Genomic DNA, 20,851 nt, shown 5'->3' with positions numbered 1-20,851 from the left:
TGGAACTGCATCTAAGTTAAACCCAAATGATACTGTAAGCTATTCAAGATATAACCTTCTATCTAGAGTCGTGAATCAATTTGTTGCTTGTTAGACTTTTGATAGTTGATAGACCTCGTTGATTTATGGGTTCCACTAATGTTTTTCAATTTATTGTGACTAAATTTCACTTAGTCGTCCTACTTTCTCAATTTCACGAATTTCATGCTCCGTTTTTCTTTTTTGTGAATTTGATCTTCCGCCATTTGTTAACTTAGCATTCAATATTTAAAAGAAATGTTGACATGATAGTTTAGTGCACTGCTACCACAAACATTTTTATGTTGATGTGACACATTACTGGCACATCAACATTCCCACTAAAATAATAGATGTTAAATTATCGAATGAACAAAAATTATACAATTAAAATAATGGGGGATTAAATTTGAAAAAAATGGAAGGATAATTTGTGAAATTGAGAAAGTAGGGGACCACTTTGTTTTATAAACTTTTTCTAAATCCATTACGAGGACCTCCTCTTTAACCGTCTCTCACTTTTCTTTTTCCTTTAGTGCTACTTTCCTCTGTAATTGCTTTGGGCTTCAAAGAAATTTGTTTATATCTCAGGTCTAAGGGTTTTTGTAGCTTATGTTATATGTAAGTTGCAAACTCAAGCTTTTTTTTTTTTTGTAGTCTTGGTTGGTAATGTGCTCTTCTTGTTTTGCTGCCACTTCTGAGTGTTTTTTGCTTTCCTCTTCAAATGATAAAGTGCATAGATAATCATTAGTTAAAAAATTAACAGTTGAAATTATAAATAATTTAGATTTTATTCTATATAATTTTATGACAATTCTTAACCTATAAATTTTTTTAATCTGACAATTGTAAGTGTACTTTATTTTCTAAAGTGCACTTCTTCACTTGAGACTTGAGAGTAATCCTTGCTGTGACCATTAATGAACAATTCAGCGTTTCATTAGAGTTTACAAAACGAGTCAGTGTGACACTAATGGTTCAGTTGGGCTACCTAAAATTATTTATAAATATATCAAGACTACGTGGAGCTCAATAGTGGCCGTCAATATATATTAAACCTGTCTGCCTGGCCTCCCGTAAATATATTACTCCCCTGAAGAGATGGAGAACATATAATAAATATCGAATTTTAGTGTGAATGCACCATTTGAATGAAAGTATTCATTTTCATTATAAGGATATTTTTACATTAAAAAATATTTTCTTTCTTACATTTTTTATTTAATTAACTAAATAAAGAAAAAAAACACTTTTTCCATGTTTTTTAGTCTATACAACTTAAAAGTCTTTTTTTTTTTATTTTCTCTTTCCTTCTACATTTTCCGATACTATTTCTTTCCTCCTTGTTTTTTTAGTTATATCTAGATTAATGAAAGGAAATTTAATAAAAGGGAATAATATTATGTCCTATAATTTAATTTATAAAAAGAGGATGAAATATTATAGAATGAGAACTCTATTCTAGCTATTTGGGTTTTTCAACAATATATCTAAATACTGGAAGTAGAGAGTTTGATTCTATTATATTTCATTTCATTATATCGATCACATCTTTTTCTGTAAATAATCCAAACATAGCCTTCATTTCAAAACATGGCACAAAACTCTCCGTTTCAAACATATCTGATATCTCTAGCAGATAGATATGCACCAAGAATTCTAGAGATTGAGACAACGCCCAGAATTCTACATCAACAAACGTACTTGTAAATAGTCTGATTCACGAGAGTAGTTGATGTTAATTGGACACGAGTGTTCAACGTCCAATAAAATGGGAGCCTTGGTTCACCACACACATGTACTGATGTACATGCAACAATATTATCATTAGTAACTTAAAAGTTGAGCCACACTTTTGAATTATAGCAAATAATGATGTAGCAATCAACACATGCTGCAATCCAAATTCAACACATCATCAATTGGAATCTCAAAATCTGTGGTGATCTATGCATACTCCTCCATCAATAGAATCAACTATTGGCCTAAGTTTCACAAAAATTTCAAACTTTCTCTTGCGAAAAGTGGGAATATTATTCTGATTCGTTGGAGCGTTTTAATTAATCAGCCAGTCGTAGTAGAAAGGTAACCAAAATCATAGATTCTAGTGGGACAACGAAACACACCATAACGGGTTTTTTTCTAGGAAAAAATTGTCATAATCTACTTTGGCTTTATTTAAGGAAAGAGTAATCCTTGTACACTTGTAATTGTTGGTATATGTTCGCTTACAGGATGTACAAGAATAATATATTAAATCAGTATTTGAAATTATGAGTATCAGTCAATTTTTTAAAAAATTATAAAAATATCGTTTCAATCTTTAAAATTATGTACACAAAAAAATCTTTAAATTATTAAAAAAAGGGGTTATTTTAGTCTTTACATATAAAATATCTGCTTCTCTAAACTCATGCACCAAGTGTGTGTCTCAATCCTTTACCCACCAAGACTGAATAGCAATGACAATAGGCATTTTAACATTTTTTTAACTACATTTTAACATTTTAAAAAATGAAAAAATATCTTTTATGACATAAGAAGGAATTTATTAGATTAAGAAAATCCGATACAATAGTTATTTAACTTTCAGAAATCCTCAAAATTATAAGTGAAAAAATCCTCGAAATTATTAATAAACTTTCATTTGATAGATATCTTAGTGAGAAAATCAGGGCAGGGATCCTTTAACAATTGTCATCATGCAATTGAATTGCATTCTTATTTTTCGCAGTCAAGATATTTGATTCCAAGGACTTAATTAGCTAAACGCATTTGGCTGAGCTGGAATAACAATCCAAATCCGATCCATAAAAATAAATAACTAGAAAACTAATGTCAACTCAACTATCCTGAATTTTTATAGGTGCTTTCAATTTTTACTTTAAATATGTATATGACATGATGATATTCCTTGCGGAAGAATTGGTTATTGCGTCACTTGGACTTTAGCATTTATTAAATCAACTGTCACTCTTTTACAGCATAGATTAAGAACGTTTATTGGTTTCAATTAATTCCATGAATTTAACAAATCTACCAAACCATTTCAGACTTTCAGTTGTGTCGGTTTGGTTTATGTGTACACTTTTTACTAAATTAAACTAATGAATATTCACCAATAAATAAATAAATAAAATTAAACTAATGAAACTTACTTAATATATTATACATAGGTTACTTTTTATTTTCGCTATTTATTTTTTAAAAACTAATAGTTTTAATGAATAACTAATCATAATTATTGGTAAAAAATTTCTAACTATTCAAATAAGAATAAATGATCAAATCAAGAATAACAATCTAAAAAGAATTATTCTTGGAATAACTTAATTATTTCTTTATTTTTGTATAATTTTAATTAAAAATAATCGTTCAATCTCCTTTATGTGTTTTTTTAGTTGTTATTTTTTTTTATCTATAATAATTAAAAATATTATTAAAGAATTTATAATAATTCATGCACTCTACTCAATTAATTGAATTAGATCCCTTGATATTTTTTTAGTTGTTTATCTACATAATTTGATGTCATTTTGCATAATAGACATGATTATGTAAATAAATAAACTCTGCTTGTAGAAAAATTAAATAAACAAACTCTCGGGCTTTCCCTTATTTCAAATTATGAAATACATATTTGATGAAGTGAAATAAACCAATCCATATTTGGTCTGAGTCATTATGCTTGATGTAAAAGTTAATTTAAGGTTGAAGTTTAAAATAAAAACATTAAAATATCAGTAGATTCAAATATAAACAAATTTTAACTACTTTGATCTTATTTAATCATTCTAAAAATATCATTTAATTAATTGTGATTCTTGTTCGAATCACTGTTATTTATTTTCAAGATCAAATTTCAATGGAGGATCTTTAAGAAAAAAAATGATTTTTTAAATATGATTACAAGAATAAAATGACACTAGCTAACTTTTTTTAATAACGATCAAAATTATGCAATCTGACATTATATATAAATTAAAATATGATAACACAAACTACAATCAAGCCTAAATATTTTTTTGGTAAAGTCAATTTTCAATTATTTTGCCACAGAGAGAGTATTTGGTATGGAACAAATTTGCACAAATTTTCTTTCCACTAAAAAAATAAAAAGATCACGAAAATTAGAGGAGGTAAAGGCAGAAGGAAACAAGTCCAATCAAAAGCGTTCTGTATAAACCACGAATTGATCATTTTCCTATCATTGGCATTATTCTCATTAATTTTATGCAAGAAAAATCGTTCTGTAGAAATCACGAATTGATCATTTTCCTACCATTAGCATTATTCTTATTAAATTTTAATAAAGTAAAAAAAATCTGGCTCGTAAGGCCACAAATGTCAACAATAAGAGGAAAAAGTCGAGAAAGAAGATAGGGCACAGTGCATATCTACCAATGGCTCATCACAACATGACTAGATCAATAAGTGGTTCTTGATGATCATTGATGGAGATGGAATTCAAAGTATTTGGCTCTTAATGGTGCTTGCTTGAAAAAGGGAAATATTAGTTGTAGATACATTATTCTATTCACCAAAAATAAAAAAAAAAAAGCTACAACATTCTGCAAGATAATCAGTAAGTGATTATTGAGACAATAAGCCAACAAAAACTTTCCTACTTACGCTAGTGCATGTAATATTTTCTTATAAGTAGAAATTTAGACAATTTCTCGATTTGTATGTGTCATCCTTGCGCAGGAATCATGCTAATTTTCTTGTTTCAATTTTATTGGATGAAGGGACAATTTTATCACTTAAATAGGGATGAGCATGTCGCCTATTCTAGTGCATGTATTATATATATACACACACACGTGCAATTACTATTTCGGTAAAAATATTTTTTAACGATCATCATAATTTTGACTACAGTTGTTATTATATGTATTATTTTTAAAAAAATAGTACACGAGTTATTAATGTCATGACTTAATTATAAAATAATCTATTAATATGAAAATAAAATATAATAAATATATTTTAAGATAATCACAAATCATATATAACTGATGTGGCTGAAGTGAGGAAGAGTAATTTAAACTCTTCACCCATTTTACAATTCAAAAAAAAAATATTATTTGCTAATATAATATATGATATACTTACAATTCATATTTAACAGGTTAAACTGAGTTGATGAGATCATTTTTTTTTCAATCTTTAAATAGACTAATAGACTAATTCAAACAAATCACGATTCATAACCTATAATAAGAAAATTTATCTTAGCAGAGGTGTAATACTGTCATTATGTTAAGAAAGTCCAATTGCAAACTCTGCTGTTTACTTTGTCAACAAAACAAGTCCTGACGTGGTGAGATTGTGTCAGTGTTATCCTAATATCTTGTCTCCGACCGTTTTGGTACCTTATAAATCCTATAAATAACACTTTACTTCTTACAGCGCCATCAACAACTCCTATCTTCTTCTTCTTCCCAGGAACTCTATATTGCCTACACAAACTACCCTTCTCTTATTTCTTTTTTCCTTTCAATCTCATTATTATTCTTGTAAGTTCCTCTTTCTTTTCATAATTCATAATCCAAGTTTAGTTCTCTTATTATTCCAATTCTTGTTTTTTACTTGCTACAGATCTACCAATTGGTATTTTGAATCCGATTTGTTTACACACTCTTATTATTTGTCTCATGGTTTATATAGCTACACATAGGATTCTTGTTTTCCTGTACTGTATGCACTCCTTGTCAAGTTAATTGGTTGTCTTAAAATTGTTTGGCCTCTCTTCAGAACCAAAGGACAATGCTAAAAACGTGTGTTCCTGTTTTCTGAAACCTCAGATTCGATTTGAATTCCTTTTGTTTTTAATTTCTCATTGATCTGTTTGTTCTCAACAGCTGAGGTTTATGTACACTTGCAAATTTATTATGATCCTGTGATACAGTCTCATTTATTAATACATAAAAATAAAGCTCTTTTATATTAACCAGTGATCTTGAATTCGTAGTCTTTGAATTTCGGGTAGGGGTATCCTGGGTTTATTCAAAAAGTGGTCTCACATTTGAGTTCTAGATACACCTCAACGAGAGTTTTACTGTTCATAGTAGTCCTATACTGTTTGGCTCAAATAGGATTGCCTCCTCGTGCTTCGGGGAGGATACCGTTGGTTACACCAATAAAATCAAACATGAGTCCCTTGTAGTGAAAGGTTCTTTCTTTTGGATTGGTGGATTTGGATGTGTTTTTCCTTTTTTTTTTTTTTAAATCTCTTGTTAGCTTCATTTCTTTATAAACGCATCTAGTGGCTACTTTTGCTCCGGGTATTGGTGCAAGAGGACAATTGACACCTCGTAGTTTTCAATTGAGTGGTTTTATTATGACTTCATCTATGCCTGGATTTAATTCAATAGGGGCAAAGGTCTTTTTATTTTATTCTTAAACATTTCTCACTTGGTTCTTCTCTGTAGTTTCTTGGTTGCTTTGTTTTATTTTATTTTAGATCACAATCGTTTGTGGACTTTCTGGAAACACTGGAATATGGAGTTTTGTTAGATGGTAGTTCCTTGCTATATTTTTAGATTATAGTGCTTACAAACATTTAGTATGCTTTCTTGTCCAAGTGATATCTGTAAAAGGAATAGAGTGATTTGTTTTTGTTAACCCTGCAGATTGAACATTTTTCAATTGAAACCTCGTTCCCCAATTGAATAATCAATTTTTCTAAATAGTGTGCTACTTTTTTCCCTCTCTCAGTTTGATTCATTTAGCTGATATGGAGTTAAAGAAAATGAAAGTTACAGGTGGCTAAGGCTTGGCAAGTTCTATGGCCTACTCTGGTGTGACTTTACATTTTTTGCTAATGAATATTATTGGTAAATTTCTATTTTCAACTTTGAAATATAATAAATTTTTTCCTTAATTCATAGATACTTGGGCAATGTGTGAGGGAAAATACAACTCTGGAAGCTTAAAATATAAATTGCAGAAAGCAAGTAAGAGGGATTATTGTAGGACCATAACTTCTGTTATGGAATTTGAATCAGACTGGATAAAGCACAGAAAGTCATCTTCTTATACCGCTCATGTTATTCGTTCCGCGACATCTTTTATGCCTTGGTCTTGTAGAATCCCAATTGGTGATGGGTATCATGAATTTCTTTAGTTAGTTGTACTCATTACTCAGTAAGACATTTTCACATTGTTTGGTTGATTGGTCGCCACTCGCCAACAAAATTTCTCTACATCTTCGTCTTACATCATATTTGTGATCACTAATTTGAAAAATGCCTAGTTTTGTGGCTGAAAAGAAGATATTTGTAGAGCCAAATATGTGTTTTACCAATTTGGCCAACCATGATAGACCAACTCTTACAAAAAACAATCATTATGTGAGGTCTGAGGCTCTGGATGATGATGATGATGGTACTAGCCCCATCCTACCTGGGCTGCCTGATGATGTTTCAAAACACTGCCTTGCACTCGTGCCTCGTTCGAACTTCCCAGCCATGGGTGGTGTCTGCAAGAGATGGAGGGGCTTTATTCGAAGCAAAGAATTTATAACCGTGCGAAAATTGGCTGGGATGCATGAGGAATGGCTCTATATCTTGACAGCAGGCAGTGAAGGAAAAGGGAGCCATTGGGAGGTCATGGATTGTCTTGGGCATAATCGCCGATCTCTTCCACCAATGCCTGGTCCAGCAAAGGCTGGCTTTGGGGTAGTAGTTCTTAATGGAAAGCTCCTTGTTATGGCTGGTTATTCATCCATTGATGGGACTGCTTCTGTCTCAGCAGAGGTTTACCAATATGATTCTTGCCTCAACAGGTATGCTTTTCTGCTGTAAATTTACCTGAGCGTCTTAGGAACTTATTACACTTGATATGATAATTCTTGCTTTATGATTCAGATAGTGGAGGATTGTGAAACTTTATTTAATTGTCCATTGTGCTTATGTACCTCTGGTATGGGAAATCTTTTGAGTATTTGTTGTTTGAGAGATATAAACCTGTAGTATTGATTTTGAGCCTTTGATTTTTTATACAGGGAGAAAATAATCCTGCTACCAGTTCTCTCCATTATAATTTATCCATTTCTGGGATGTGTTGGTTTTAGAAGTTAGATCTGGAGTGCTTGTCTGTCTGTCTATGCTTAGAAGCCTTTCTGGCACAAGATTTTAACTTTTGGAAGAAGTGTTTTTTTCTAAGACAAATGTTTCACTCAAACACTAGAAAGTAGAAAATAAAAACTATAAAGCTTGGAATGGGTTGATACAAATTGACTTGTATGATTTCAATTTCCCAGTTATGTAACTAAATGCTTACATTTGCAACATTGTTACATGAATTCTGAAACATGAAATATGCTTGATCATGCATCAGCCTCACTTTTTTTGCAAGGAAACATCTTTACACAGTGCTATTATTAAACTTTGTAATTGCAATTGCAGCTGGAGCAGATTGTCAAGCATGAACGTGGCTCGGTATGACTTTGCTTGTGCTGAAGTCGACGGCTTGGTTTATGCCGTTGGAGGCTATGGCGCAACCGGTGACAGTCTCTCAAGTGCAGAGGTGTATGATCTGGATACCGACAAGTGGACGCCAATAGAGAGTCTCCGTCGCCCGAGATGGGGTTGCTTTGCCTGTGGATTCGAGGGGAAGCTCTATGTCATGGGTGGAAGGTCAAGCTTCACAATTGGAAACTCCAAGTTTGTTGATGTCTACAACCCTGAGAAGCACGGGTGGTGTGAGATGAAAAATGGGTGTGTCATGGTCACTGCTTATGCAGTGCTGGAAAAGAAGTTGTTCTGCATGGAGTGGAAGAACCAGCGGAAGTTGGCAATATTCAATCCAGAGGACAATTCATGGAAAATGGTACCAGTCCCTTTGACAGGGAGTTCAAGCATTGGTTTTCGGTTCGGGATATTGGATGGTAAGTTGTTGCTTTTCTCACTGGAGGAAGAGCCTTCATATAAGACTTTGTTGTATGATCCAAATGCAGCACCAGGATCTGAGTGGCACACCTCTGATATAAGACCATCTGGTTTGTGTTTATGCAGTGTAACTATTAAGGCCTGAAAAGTTGGCTGATTCAGAATTTAGAGACCTTGAGGAACTAAGGACCTTTGTTGGTTTACTAGGATGGATGATGTTAATTTAGTGTTTTTGCCTGTTCTTGTTGGTTTTATCATGGCATGTCATCTCTCTGATCTATGGTTGGATTGTTTCTACAGTTATTCACGTAACCATTGACTTTGACCAAGCACTACTTCAAATTATTGTGGGCAAGTTTCTTTTTCCTTTTCATCTTCCTTTTTTTTTCTTCCTAATAAATAATATTGAAATCTGTGCACATCATGAGTATTGATACTGAATACTTGATTTATAGATGAAAGTTGCTTGCTTGATATACCTTGGTGACCATTGCACACGATTTATATTAAGGCAAAGAACCCAATTTTGAAATGTAGAAAAAAAATGGTAAATGAAAAGTATGAATCTTTCACAAAAGAAAATGATCATGGGAAAGTTATAACTTCGAATGGAGGATTGAGCAAAGCTGTCGATATGCTTTTGTGAATTATGATATTTAGGATAATTTAAGGCAGGCTAGGTGCAATTACGAAAATTACTTTTCCAAATGAAGTAACTTTGGATGATAGTAATATACACTGATATTTAATATTTTGTTGATCTGCAGTATCCAGTAGTAAAAAATATTTGATTAAAAGAAAAGTTTATAGTAGCTTTTGATGATATAGAAAATTCTTGAAATAGTATGCGATAAACAATGTAATGCTTGAGGAGGTGCAAATTTTGAATACAGCAACTCTTAATTCTTGACATATGTAAGCCATGAGGTGAAAATTATGATTGCAGAACAGTTACTCCTAGTACTACCGGTACCAGAAATACAAGAACATTGTCTTACAATGAGGTCTTTTAGTGAATAACAAGAAATAGCTTAGCAGCCCGAGAAGTATTGAAGTGTTATACTATCCGATAGATAGTAGCAGACATTTTAAGGTTTCCTTGCTGCTCTCTTGAGCATGTATTAGAATTAGTTGCTGAAAGAGTGAAAGACTCTTAGGAAGTGTAAAAAAAATGGACGTAATGAATGTGGATATATTTTATTTATATTCTCTTTCAATGATGTATTATTTAAGAGTTTCAAACTCTCCTTCGAGCTTATGGTTAATTAATACATACCTGATTCACATTGGCGTACTGATCCAAGATGAACCCATTGTTTCAGATGCAGAGAGATTATTCATAATCCAAAGCAATGTCAAACGATGTAGCTCTTCCCCCTGCTTTCCATAGTGCCAGTAGATTTTAATTTTCATCATGCATTATCACATAACCACCATATTGTCAAGTTTCATCCATGTATGTACAATCAACTGTTACGTAGGCATACACATTAACATTGACTAAAGTTTTTTAAAAACATGATTAAATTTAGCCGACAAATTACACTTAAGGATCTTTTTGAAATTTTAATACTTTCAGATCCTTAAGTGAGAGTAAATTATACTTTTAAGTACTAATAAAACTATTTATCCTTTTTATCTTTTCTTCCTATCCCTCCTTTTAAGTTTTAACCCTCCAACAACCAATCTTTTTTTGGAGTGGACGAATAGCTGCTCAGTAGGCCCAAGATCCATAAATGCAATCATTTTAAAGCCCAAATAAAACCAACAATCCAACAAACATCAGGAAATTTCAGTTCGTTGATTCACTCACCAAAAACAGCACCAGCAGTTTCGTTAAAAACAAAATAATGTTTGTTCCTCTTAGCCTTCAACCATTTACGTCACAGACACACACACTGGAGCGAACAGAAACAACCATTTGATCAATCTATTATAAATTAGTACTATAAATTTTAAACTAAACTGAACACTTACGAACAGAAACAGCAAACACAACTAACGCTGCTGACATGGCGTTCGGGTCTTCCGAGGATGTCTCAGGTGTCAAATTACTTGTCCTTCTGGCGGTCATGTACGGACTCTTGTCGGCGCTGACATACTCCGTCATCCACATGAAGTTCGTCAACCCTCTCGGGAACGACGCGCCGTTTGATCGATTCTCCGAAGCCAGAACTGTAGAACATGTTCGAATGTTGTCGCAAGAAATCGACGGCCGTCAAGTGAGCCAATTTTAGTTATTTTTTATTTTTTAATTTGGAAATGTGAAACTTGATCACTGGTATTTGCGTTTTTTAAGTATATTGTTTACAATTTGGGATCTTAATTTGTGTGTGACATCATGATGATGTCAATCGCTTTCGAACAGGTGGAATCTGATAGCTCTTTTTTCATCGCCATCGGTGTTATGAACTGAGAAGTGTTTGTTATTCATAAAATAGCTCATAAATATTTTGTATGACAGTTTTAAGAAAAAATTGAACATGCATTGACACTGATACTTTTTGTTAGAATGTTAGTTTTATTCGTAAAGAGGATCAAACCCGCGGCTTTTTCTTTCTTTCTTCCTTAACCTTATATCTCCATTGACACTGGAAATCCAGTTACAAACTAACTAATGTCAAATATGGTAGTTTATTGACTTTTATAATAACTATTTTAAAATAGTTGTCAGTGTAAAAACTTTTAGTCTAACAGCATCTTTTTATGTCACATTATTTATTAATCACGGATAACATTTTCTCTTATGAATCTGACATGATTTTATGAATTGACCTTTGGTGCATTAATTATTAGGAAGGGCGTCCTGGATTGAAAAAGGCAGCACAATATATTAAGCGTCAGTTGGAAGTAATAAAGGAGCGAGCTACCTCCAATGTCAGGTTGCAATACTTTATTATTATTAGTCACACTTCTTTTTCTCATTTTTGCCTTTTTGGTCCACTTATTTATTTTTATTTAATATACACACTTTTTAGTGTATTTTTTTTTCCTTTCTCGGAGTCTGATTTAATTTTATTTCCAATATTTTACTCACAGAATTGAGATTGAGGAGACAACTGTGAGTGGCTCCTTCAATATGTTGTTTTTGGGCCATAACATAGCTCTGGGATACAGAAATCATACTAATATTCTTATGAGGTACCTTGGCAGTTCAATATAATCATTTGTATTGGATTCAGTTATGTGTATTGAGATTTATAAATAATATTCTTCAGCAATAGATTACCCCCTATACTTCAAGTTCATACACTAATTTCCTCGTTTTGAGCCGGTAGTTTATCCATTGCTTACTTTTTAAGGAAATATCACCACTAAAGATGCAAACTTAGTATATGTTAGGGCAATGCATTCCATAATTCAAATATGATCTAAATTCAACCCATAGTTGATAGGTCACCAGTCACCACTCTGTTATCTAAACCGACCAACAAAGTGATACAACTGCTAGGATTCATCTACTAAATTGAGTATAAACCAGAAAAAAATTAAAGCTGTGGATGCCTTGTCAAGACCAATGCATGCAACTAAATGTCCACAATATAGGAGGGCATGCTGGAGTGGCCAGAACTCATGCTAGAATTGCAGCATAATTTCATTGGAAAAGGATAAGGAAAGATGTTCTGCAATTTGTAAGCAAATGTTTCACATACTAGCAAGCTAAATTTAGTAAAATGAAAGCACTAATTTCAACTTTTTCCAATATCCAATTACGTGTAGGAGGACATAGAGGCATGGATTTTTAACTGGCTTACAACTATCTGTCTATCACTAGTATGCACTGTCCTATTAATATTTATCGATCATTTGTCTAAGGCCACTTAGCAGCCATGATAGCTAACTATTCTAGTTTGTCAATTGCAGAACAGTCATTCACAATTGACAGTTTATTGAATCATTTTCTTTCTGGTTGTGGCTTATTAAACATTAAAGATATTGCTGTGTTTTTACTTATCATACAGTTATGTAATAGTTTTAAAGATAAACAATGTTTTCAGAGGGTTAATTGAAAAAAAAAGAGTTTTGTATATGTAATGCAAAATTTGAATGAAGTACACGGAAAGGGGTAATCTGGATTTACCCATCTTGCAATAAACAGTGCTGTTTTGATTCAATCTCTCTCTGTCTGTTTACTTTATAAAACAAAAAATTGGAAATGATATTTTTCCTGACATCCACACACATGTCCCCTGGAAAAGTGATATATACCATTTCTTAACTTTAGAGTGGGAGTGAACATAAGGTGAGAACTAACATGACACTCTTAATATAAATTAAGAAGGTTCATTGAAGAAAGGGTTTGCAAAGACATTGATAAAAAGGGGTGTTCTCATTAGTAGATAATGATATGCAATCTAAAGGTCTTTGAAATATGACATTTGGATATAGTGATTTGTTATTGAACATATTATGTCAAGTCAAGACTAGTGAATCATTATTGTACCTTAAGTGACTACACATATTTTCTGTACATCATATAAACAACAAAGTTTGACATATCTGTGTTAGTTTAAGGAATGTTGATTGCATTTCATTTTTATTTTACTATAGGATATCATCTGTGGATTCCAAAGAGACTGATCCATCCGTTTTAGTGAATGGGCATTTTGATAGTCCCCTTGGTTCCCCTGGTGCTGGTGACTGTGGTTCATGTGTTGGTGAGTAGAGGCTACATTTGATGTCGTCTTTGAATTTAAGAGATTATTAAATTTGGGAAATCTACCTTATCAACTTGAGTATTCTAAATCTTATCGTTCATCTAATTTCCCTACTTTTCAGCATCTATGCTGGAAATTGCAAGACTAATTGTTGACTCTGGTTGGGCTCCCTACCGCCCAGTTATTTTCCTTTTTAATGGTGCTGAGGAACTTTTTATGTTGGTAGGATGTTGTCTATAGAAGATTGATGCTTATCCATGAATGAATTTTACCATGATGAAACTAATGAGGTATTGTTTACTTTTGATGCTTAAGGGTGCACATGGATTCATGAAGACACATAAATGGCATGACACTATAGGAGCTTTTATAAATGTGGAGGCATCTGGGACTGGAGGGCCTGGTAAATGTGATGCAAAGTTTCTATTATTAGTAGTAGGACAATTAACTAATCTTCAACATCTCTGTCCATCAACTTATGATGTGTGCTATACAGGACATTTTCACTGAATAGTGTTGCTAAAATTAACAGATTTAGTTTGCCAATCTGGACCCAGTTCTTGGCCTTCTAATGTCTATGCAGAAGCAGCAATATACCCTATGGCTAATAGTGCAGCCCAGGTTTTGTTTCTCTTTTAACCTCCCTATATCTTTAATACTCTATTGTGTTGCTCAGCCATTGTTTTCCCCTTTTGTATTTACTAATTAACATGAATTTTCTATTTTAACATACAGGACGTTTTTCCTGTTATTCCTGGAGATACAGATTACCGAATATTTTCCCAAGACTATGGGGATATTCCCGGGCTTGACATTATCTTTCTCCTTGGTGGTTATTTTTACCATACCTCCTATGATACAGTAGAGAGACTATTGTATGTATCCTATGTGCTTGGTTTGGTACAAGATATTTAATTGAAATTGCAAATGTGTTTGATGTATTACTCTGTCTCAGACCTGGAAGCATCCAAGCACGTGGAGAAAATCTGTTCAGCATAATCAAGACTTTTACTAATTCTGCTAATATACAGAACACCTATAAAAAAAAATCTAGTGAAGTTACTGCTAGCACATTCAACGATGAGCGGGCTGTATTCTTTGATTATTTCTCATGGTTTATGGTATGCACTGAAATTGGTAGATTCCTGCTTTTGCTAATGATCTAATATTTCCTTTGATACTCCTAGCAATATGATCTTCATAAATGGGCCCTCTTTCTCTTTGTTGTCTTATATATAAATAATGGATTTCAGATATTTTATCCTAGATGGGTAGCTAAAATTCTTCACAGTATTCCTGTCTTCTTCTTTCTTGTCATGCCCTTCACTCATGGTAGGTCACATTCTTGGTCAGCAGCTTTGTGTGATTTTATAAAAGGTAAATTAGTACATGTTTACTTCCATTTACCTCTTTGTAAGATGTTTCTAATTGATCTCCTTGTTAATCACTTTAAATTTTTGCCATAATCTTTATTTTAGGAGATTTTTTTGGCAAGTTATTCTAGAAGAATTTAAATATTATTTGTAGACACTTTGAATAATATTTTGTAATTTGTTGGATTTGCAGGATTTATGTTCCATGCGGTTGGGATTATATTGGCCGTTGGTGTTCCTGTTGCATTTTCTATTCTGAGATTACTGTTCTCTTCTCAAACAATGAATTGGTATGTTCACTTAACGTTAACTTTAGGCTTCTTGTAGTTAGTGACAGATTTTTTCTTAATCAAATTATACAGTGGGAGAACAAAGTATGATGGAGCCGCTCCAAGCATTTGAAAATCTCTTAGTAAATACTAAAGATTTAGAAGTGCCATTTTTTGTGGCCATTAAAGTATCTGAGGTGTAATAATTTAAAAATCTTTATGCATTTTCTGTGTTCATGTGTTAACATAATTGATGAAACCCAGGTTTGCTCATCCATACTTGGCTTTCGCAATGTTTGTACCTTGTGCACTTGTTGGACTTTTAATTCCAAGAATAATCTGGAGACACTTTCCTCTTTCTCAAGATATTTCCATTGTCAAGACATCAAAAGAGGTATTGCAGCACATGTTGAAATGGGTTTAACAAGTCTATTGTGATCCATGTTCATAGTTTTTTTTTTTATGAAATTATTCATTAATAGTTTTTACACTTTGTAATAGACTTTTTTTAAATCAAGATAGAAGACTTTGTTTTATCAAACTTCTTACCTTAACAACCACTGTTGTGTTTAAATTTGATTTTTTCCTTTCATTATAAAAATATTGGCCAAACATTTACTTTACTGTTTGAGTCTCAAGCTTTACTTAGCAAATCTTACGTTGCTTTTTGAATAATACGAGTTTTATATCTTGGTTCTTCTAGTTATTAAATGAAATATATTATCCGATAGAAAGGCTTAAAACTGTTTCTACAGAATTAGCATACCTACTTTGGCTTGTGCTGCCTTCATGCATGATCTTTGTAAAAATGATTTTGTGTAGTCTTGTGAATTTGGACATATTCTTCATGAGTGATTCCAATTTGTCTTCTTGTTGTGAGTCCGAACTTACTAACGTTTTGATTTGACACATAAATTGCCAGGCACTATCTGATGAAGCAAGGTTCTGGGGAGCATTTGGGTTCTATGCTGTATTAACTTTGGTGTGCAGATTTAATTAATTGTCATGCACTCACATGCACATACACACAAATATATATATATATATATATATTTACAGCATGATTTAATGTATTCTCTTGAATATTTTTGTGTGGCTAAAACAAGTTTAGTAAAAGCAGGCTTATCTTGTAGCTGGGTTGAGTGGAGGTTTTGTGACCTTTTTTGTTTGTGCTTCCCTGCTTCCTGCATGGATATCGTTCTGCTTGTCAGTCAAATTCTTTGGACAACGGTCACTCAGGTTGGTTGTGAATTCTTAAGTAATTGTAATCACTGTATGTACTATTTTTGTACAAATAATTTTGTGTGCCTTGCTTCATCTTTGGTCTTACTGCCACTAATTTCATTTAACTCTCTTCTCATTACAATAGACTTGTCTTGTGTCTTTGCTGTTTTTATATGCATGCTGTTATTTTATCTTATTTCTTTTGGCATCTGTTATTCATCTCCGTAATTTTTTCCCCTTATTTTTTTTTACTCTCCAGGTCAACAATGTTTTACATACTACCTCTAGTTCCATGCCTTGCGTATTCTGTTTATTTTGGTGGCTTTCTTGCCCAGTTTCTGATAGAGAGGATGGGAATGATGGGTTCTCTTCCACTACCATATGGTTAGTCTATATATACACACCCCAGTAATTAAATTAATGCATGGTAGATTGGCCCAGTAATTAAATTAATGTATAATAGAGTGGCATCGAATGATAACCAGACCATTGGGACGGAATCACTAAGCTTTATGCTACTGCATTTGAATTAAGTACATTTATTAGTTTATTTGTTTAAAATCAAATGAAATGTATGCATAACTCATCACATTGTATAATGCTAGCAATTTCACAATGGTCAAAATGCTTGCAGCTGACCATAACTTTTTATTGCAGGGCACTATGTTCCCGATGTTATTGTGGCTGCATTAATTGGAACTGTAACTGGTTGGTGCACAGGCCCTCTAATGCCCATATGTGGGCATTGGTTAGCCAGGTCATCCATCTTGCAATTTCTTCTGCATCTTAGTGTGTTTGCTTTGGCATTATCATCTCAGTTCTTTCCTTACACCATGTCTGCACCTAAGAGGATTGTTTTTCAGCATACTTTCCATACTGCAGGTATTGATTATCAGAAATGGCAGTATGGTGGGCAATTATAATTTTCTTGATACTCTCTGAAGTAACGAATTAATCTAGTGTCTACAATTGCTTATACAAGTTCCTCTATTTGTTTTCTTTTCCATTATCATTGCAGTACCCCAAATATCCCCTTTTCCCCCCTCTATGATCTAATTTCTAACATTTTTCCTATGGTTTGGCAGGCTCAAGTCAGATTTTGGAATCCACTTATGATTTTTCTGTAACTGACTCCAATTCTTTACTTTTCCTTTTCAAACATTCACCTGAAGTGGCAAAGGAATTGAATATTACTTCAGAGTTTTCATTTGAATCTGCATCATTGTCTAAACACAATGATTGGATGGTAAGTTGCACACTGATATAACTATGTGAATCTTTTTCTCAGGCAGTTTTTCATCTCCCTCAATTAAAATGGGAAAGATTGAAATAATATTTTTGTCCACATTTATTTTTATGATTAATTGGTTGTTCTTTAATTAATGAAGTTCAAGGTTGAGTCAGACTCTTCAGTAGTTGCAAAATTTTGAGTTGGTGATCTTAGCTTACTTTTATGAACGCATATGCTAAAACTTCTCTATGATTTGCCACGGCTATTTGCTCTCATTCTTAGTTGTTTAACAAATATTTGATGACTTAGATTAGTTAGTAATGAAATTCATTCAAGCTCTCTTCCCTAGCTGGTTTATTTGTTCAGTAGTTGCCATATTTGTTCATATTACATGTATTAACCAATTTTAGATATACTGTTATCATCATATATATTCATTAGTACAAAAACAACTGCTTTTTATTTATTTATTTATAATGGTTTATATTCCTAGGGCATGTGAGTTCATGAAATTAATGTGAAGGCATTTCTCTTTGCAGGCAATTTTTCCACTTTCTTTTCTCTTCTCAAATAGTCTCAAGTTCCCTGCGAAAAAGGATGATATTTTGAAACAGTATGAATTCTTTCCGAAATTGTCTGTTCAAAATCCATCTTTAAATTCCAAAAAGGGACCCAGAAGAGTTCACTTGGAGCTTTATTTAGGGTGAGTGGATCATGGTATCAACATAGTTAATCTACATAGTTAAAAATACGTTATGTTGTGATGTCTTGATTTTCATTGCTTGGCCTAGTGTGGAAATCTTGATTATTGCAGTCAATGCGTGAGAATTATTGCAGGGGTACAAATTGTGATGGTAGTTGGATTAGTAGTCTAATTTTTTTCAACTTGGTTGATTCTTAGGCAGGTGCTTGTCTACATAAAGTATTCTATTATTTCAAACATTATGTGTATTTTTGTCTATAAAAAAATAACTTTTGTCTCACAGTTGTTAGCTGCAATTTGTTTTCAATGGTCTTAAATCAATTTTACACCACCTTGTGTGAACTGAAAAAAGTTGAAGGAAAATGAAATCTTAAAATACCTAAATTTTTACTTTGTTATCATGTATAACTATATTTATTATCATTTTAGTTCCTTGGAAGAGGTCTGGGTTGCGGTCCTCAACATCACTGGTCCTTTATCAAGTTGGTCATTTGCAGATAATTTGCTTCCAGGTACAAAAATTGTTTGGTTCACTTAGTAAACTCAAAATTCTAAGATGGTATTAAAGTCTATCCCAGTGGTTATTGGTAGTCCTATGAGGTTACCTATTATTGAGTCATTATCAGATCACTTACAAATGTTCAATCTTACAAGCTTCATGCTTTAGATGTCTAATCCCTAGCATGAGGAGGGTATGTTGGAAATCTCATATTGACTAGTGATGTGACCAAAATAGTATATATAACTGATCTCTTGAGTTAGCTTTTGGAGTTGAGTTAGGCTAAGCTCAAAATTTCAAGAGGTTTGATGATACGTTCTGTATCAATGGTACTTGCAAATCACAAAAGGAGAAGACAGCAAGAAAGGGAAGAGATGTTAGCCAAGAGCCGAGGCTCTCCAAGCAAGAGGGAGGGTCTCTCTGCTACCCAAATTCCACTAAGGATCCCAATGGATGATCCTGAATCATCATTACAGAATTTTATATAACAGAATGTCAGAATGTGCACACACACACACACACACTCCACTAACTAACTGTCCGAGGTGCGTTTCCTAATCTGTCCTCCCTATTCACACTTACAAACAACTAACAGAGACTCACCAGGGTCTGGGCCTATGCTGATAAACCTTGATTATCCCATCTAGAGGAGGCAAGGTTCCTATCAATTGATAATATGTTTTCATTGCCTAATGTAGCCTGCATTTGCACAGGAACTGAAACCTATGGTGATGGTCCACAATCATATATATGTCGTCTTAGTGGACCTAGCGATGGGAATTGGACCTTCTGGTTAGAGGTAAAATTTGATGTTGTATTAAACTTGTCTTTACTATAACAACGTAATTTTATTTTGTTTGATAATGTCAGGCTAACAACTCTGAAGCATTACGAGTGGACCTAGCAATTTTAGACCAAAAGTTGGTTGATCCAATAAAGAGATTGAAGAATCTTTTTCCAGATTGGGTTGATGTTGTTGCATATTCTAGTTTTATGTCTAGCTATATCTTCTAATTCTTAATAAACAAGTCTTGTAACCAAGATCAAATTTCTATAGGATAGCTGTTAGGATTTTATTTCACATTAAATTCAACTTATAGGTCAAGTGTAATACAATCATGACATAGTAATCGTGATCATCTCCCAAAGGAATAAAGGAGGAATTTCATGTAATTATTTAACTAAGAATTAGATTTTTGTATTTTTGTTTTGTGATTGTCACAAAATAAATAACATAAAATAAGTTACAATAAAAATTAAATGACTAAAATCATCAAAAGTAAAGATAGAAATATTAGATTTGGATGGTGACGTCGATCTTGATGAATGAATGTTTAGATTTGAACTTGAAATTCGTTCGATATACTGTAACTTCACAATTCTCTACTCATCTCCTTTGCTTATTCTCAATTCATTAATATATTCTACCCCAATTCCTACATAGTCATTGATTCTACATTACTCAACTGATACTCAATCCCCTGGACATACCAACACAAACAATCAACATTAATGGTCAAGAATTAGCGAGGTTTAACCAATATTATTATATCCCTAGAGATAATGGTAATTAAGTATTTGATTCAGGTTCGGATTTTAACAAGGTTCACCAAAGTACAAGTCAATTCCTAAATTCATCTATAAGATAACCAATCAAATAAAAACATTAAGTATGGAAACAAATAAAAAATAAAGAATTCAAGACGAATTATTGAATTGATAGAATTAAAGCGAAATAAGGTTCATCCTTTCCTCTCCTAGGAGGAAGGAATTGTACTTATAAAAATAATACAATGAAACCTAAAGTGTCTAATGGAATAATAAAAACGTCTAGTAGGTAAAAGTCTAAAATATAATTCTAAGAACTGTTTGAGACTTCTACATCGTTACCATGAATGTCTAGTCTCCTATTTGTAGAATTGTAGCTAGGTTTAATTAAGGAGATAACCACAAGAATTACAAACAAATAATATTTCTAATTA

General features: G+C 32.8%; 2 protein-coding genes and 1 non-coding gene across 9 annotated transcripts; 2 read left to right on the top strand and 1 right to left on the bottom strand.

The window, feature by feature from the left end:
- Positions 1 to 4,679: 4,679 nt before the first annotated feature.
- Positions 4,680 to 4,779, bottom strand: LOC113002504 (U6 spliceosomal RNA). Its single transcript, XR_003268058.1, has one exon. It is a non-coding gene; the product is annotated as a U6 spliceosomal RNA (small nuclear RNA).
- A 566-nt stretch (positions 4,780 to 5,345) lies between these two features.
- Positions 5,346 to 9,241, top strand: LOC100815474 (F-box/kelch-repeat protein At1g67480). Of its 7 annotated transcripts, XM_006585050.4 has the most exons (5): positions 5,382 to 5,537; positions 6,739 to 6,821; positions 6,912 to 7,807; positions 8,430 to 8,911; positions 9,039 to 9,241. In XM_006585050.4, exons 3-5 carry the CDS (start codon positions 7,269 to 7,271, stop codon positions 9,041 to 9,043), a joined length of 1,026 nt encoding a protein of 341 aa, XP_006585113.1. In that variant the 5' UTR covers positions 5,382 to 5,537; positions 6,739 to 6,821; positions 6,912 to 7,268; the 3' UTR covers positions 9,044 to 9,241. The 7 variants fall into 7 exon arrangements, with proteins under 7 accessions (XP_003531188.1, XP_006585113.1, XP_040874002.1 ...); XM_003531140.5 differs by having other exon boundaries at positions 5,346 to 5,537; positions 8,430 to 9,241; XM_041018068.1 differs by having other exon boundaries at positions 6,739 to 7,807.
- Positions 9,242 to 9,394: 153 nt separating this feature from the next.
- On the top strand, positions 9,395 to 20,042 carry LOC100812815 (endoplasmic reticulum metallopeptidase 1). The gene is made up of 21 exons (XM_006585048.4): positions 9,395 to 11,134; positions 11,709 to 11,794; positions 11,952 to 12,053; positions 13,464 to 13,570; positions 13,692 to 13,792; positions 13,886 to 13,973; positions 14,103 to 14,191; positions 14,306 to 14,445; positions 14,526 to 14,691; positions 14,824 to 14,947; positions 15,137 to 15,233; positions 15,477 to 15,606; positions 16,135 to 16,194; positions 16,333 to 16,451; positions 16,696 to 16,820; positions 17,094 to 17,318; positions 17,522 to 17,682; positions 18,207 to 18,370; positions 18,800 to 18,882; positions 19,583 to 19,668; positions 19,740 to 20,042. The coding sequence occupies exons 1-21, from the start codon at positions 10,925 to 10,927 to the stop codon at positions 19,881 to 19,883; spliced, it is 2,607 nt and encodes an 868-aa protein (XP_006585111.1). The 5' UTR covers positions 9,395 to 10,924; the 3' UTR covers positions 19,884 to 20,042.
- Positions 20,043 to 20,851: the final 809 nt, after the last annotated feature.

Source organism: Glycine max, chromosome 8 (assembly GCF_000004515.6).
Source record: "Glycine max cultivar Williams 82 chromosome 8, Glycine_max_v4.0, whole genome shotgun sequence".
In the NCBI taxonomy this organism is placed as follows: domain Eukaryota; kingdom Viridiplantae; phylum Streptophyta; class Magnoliopsida; order Fabales; family Fabaceae; genus Glycine; species Glycine max.
Note: the sequence above shows the minus strand (reverse complement) of the source record. Positions and strands in the feature narration are given on the sequence as shown.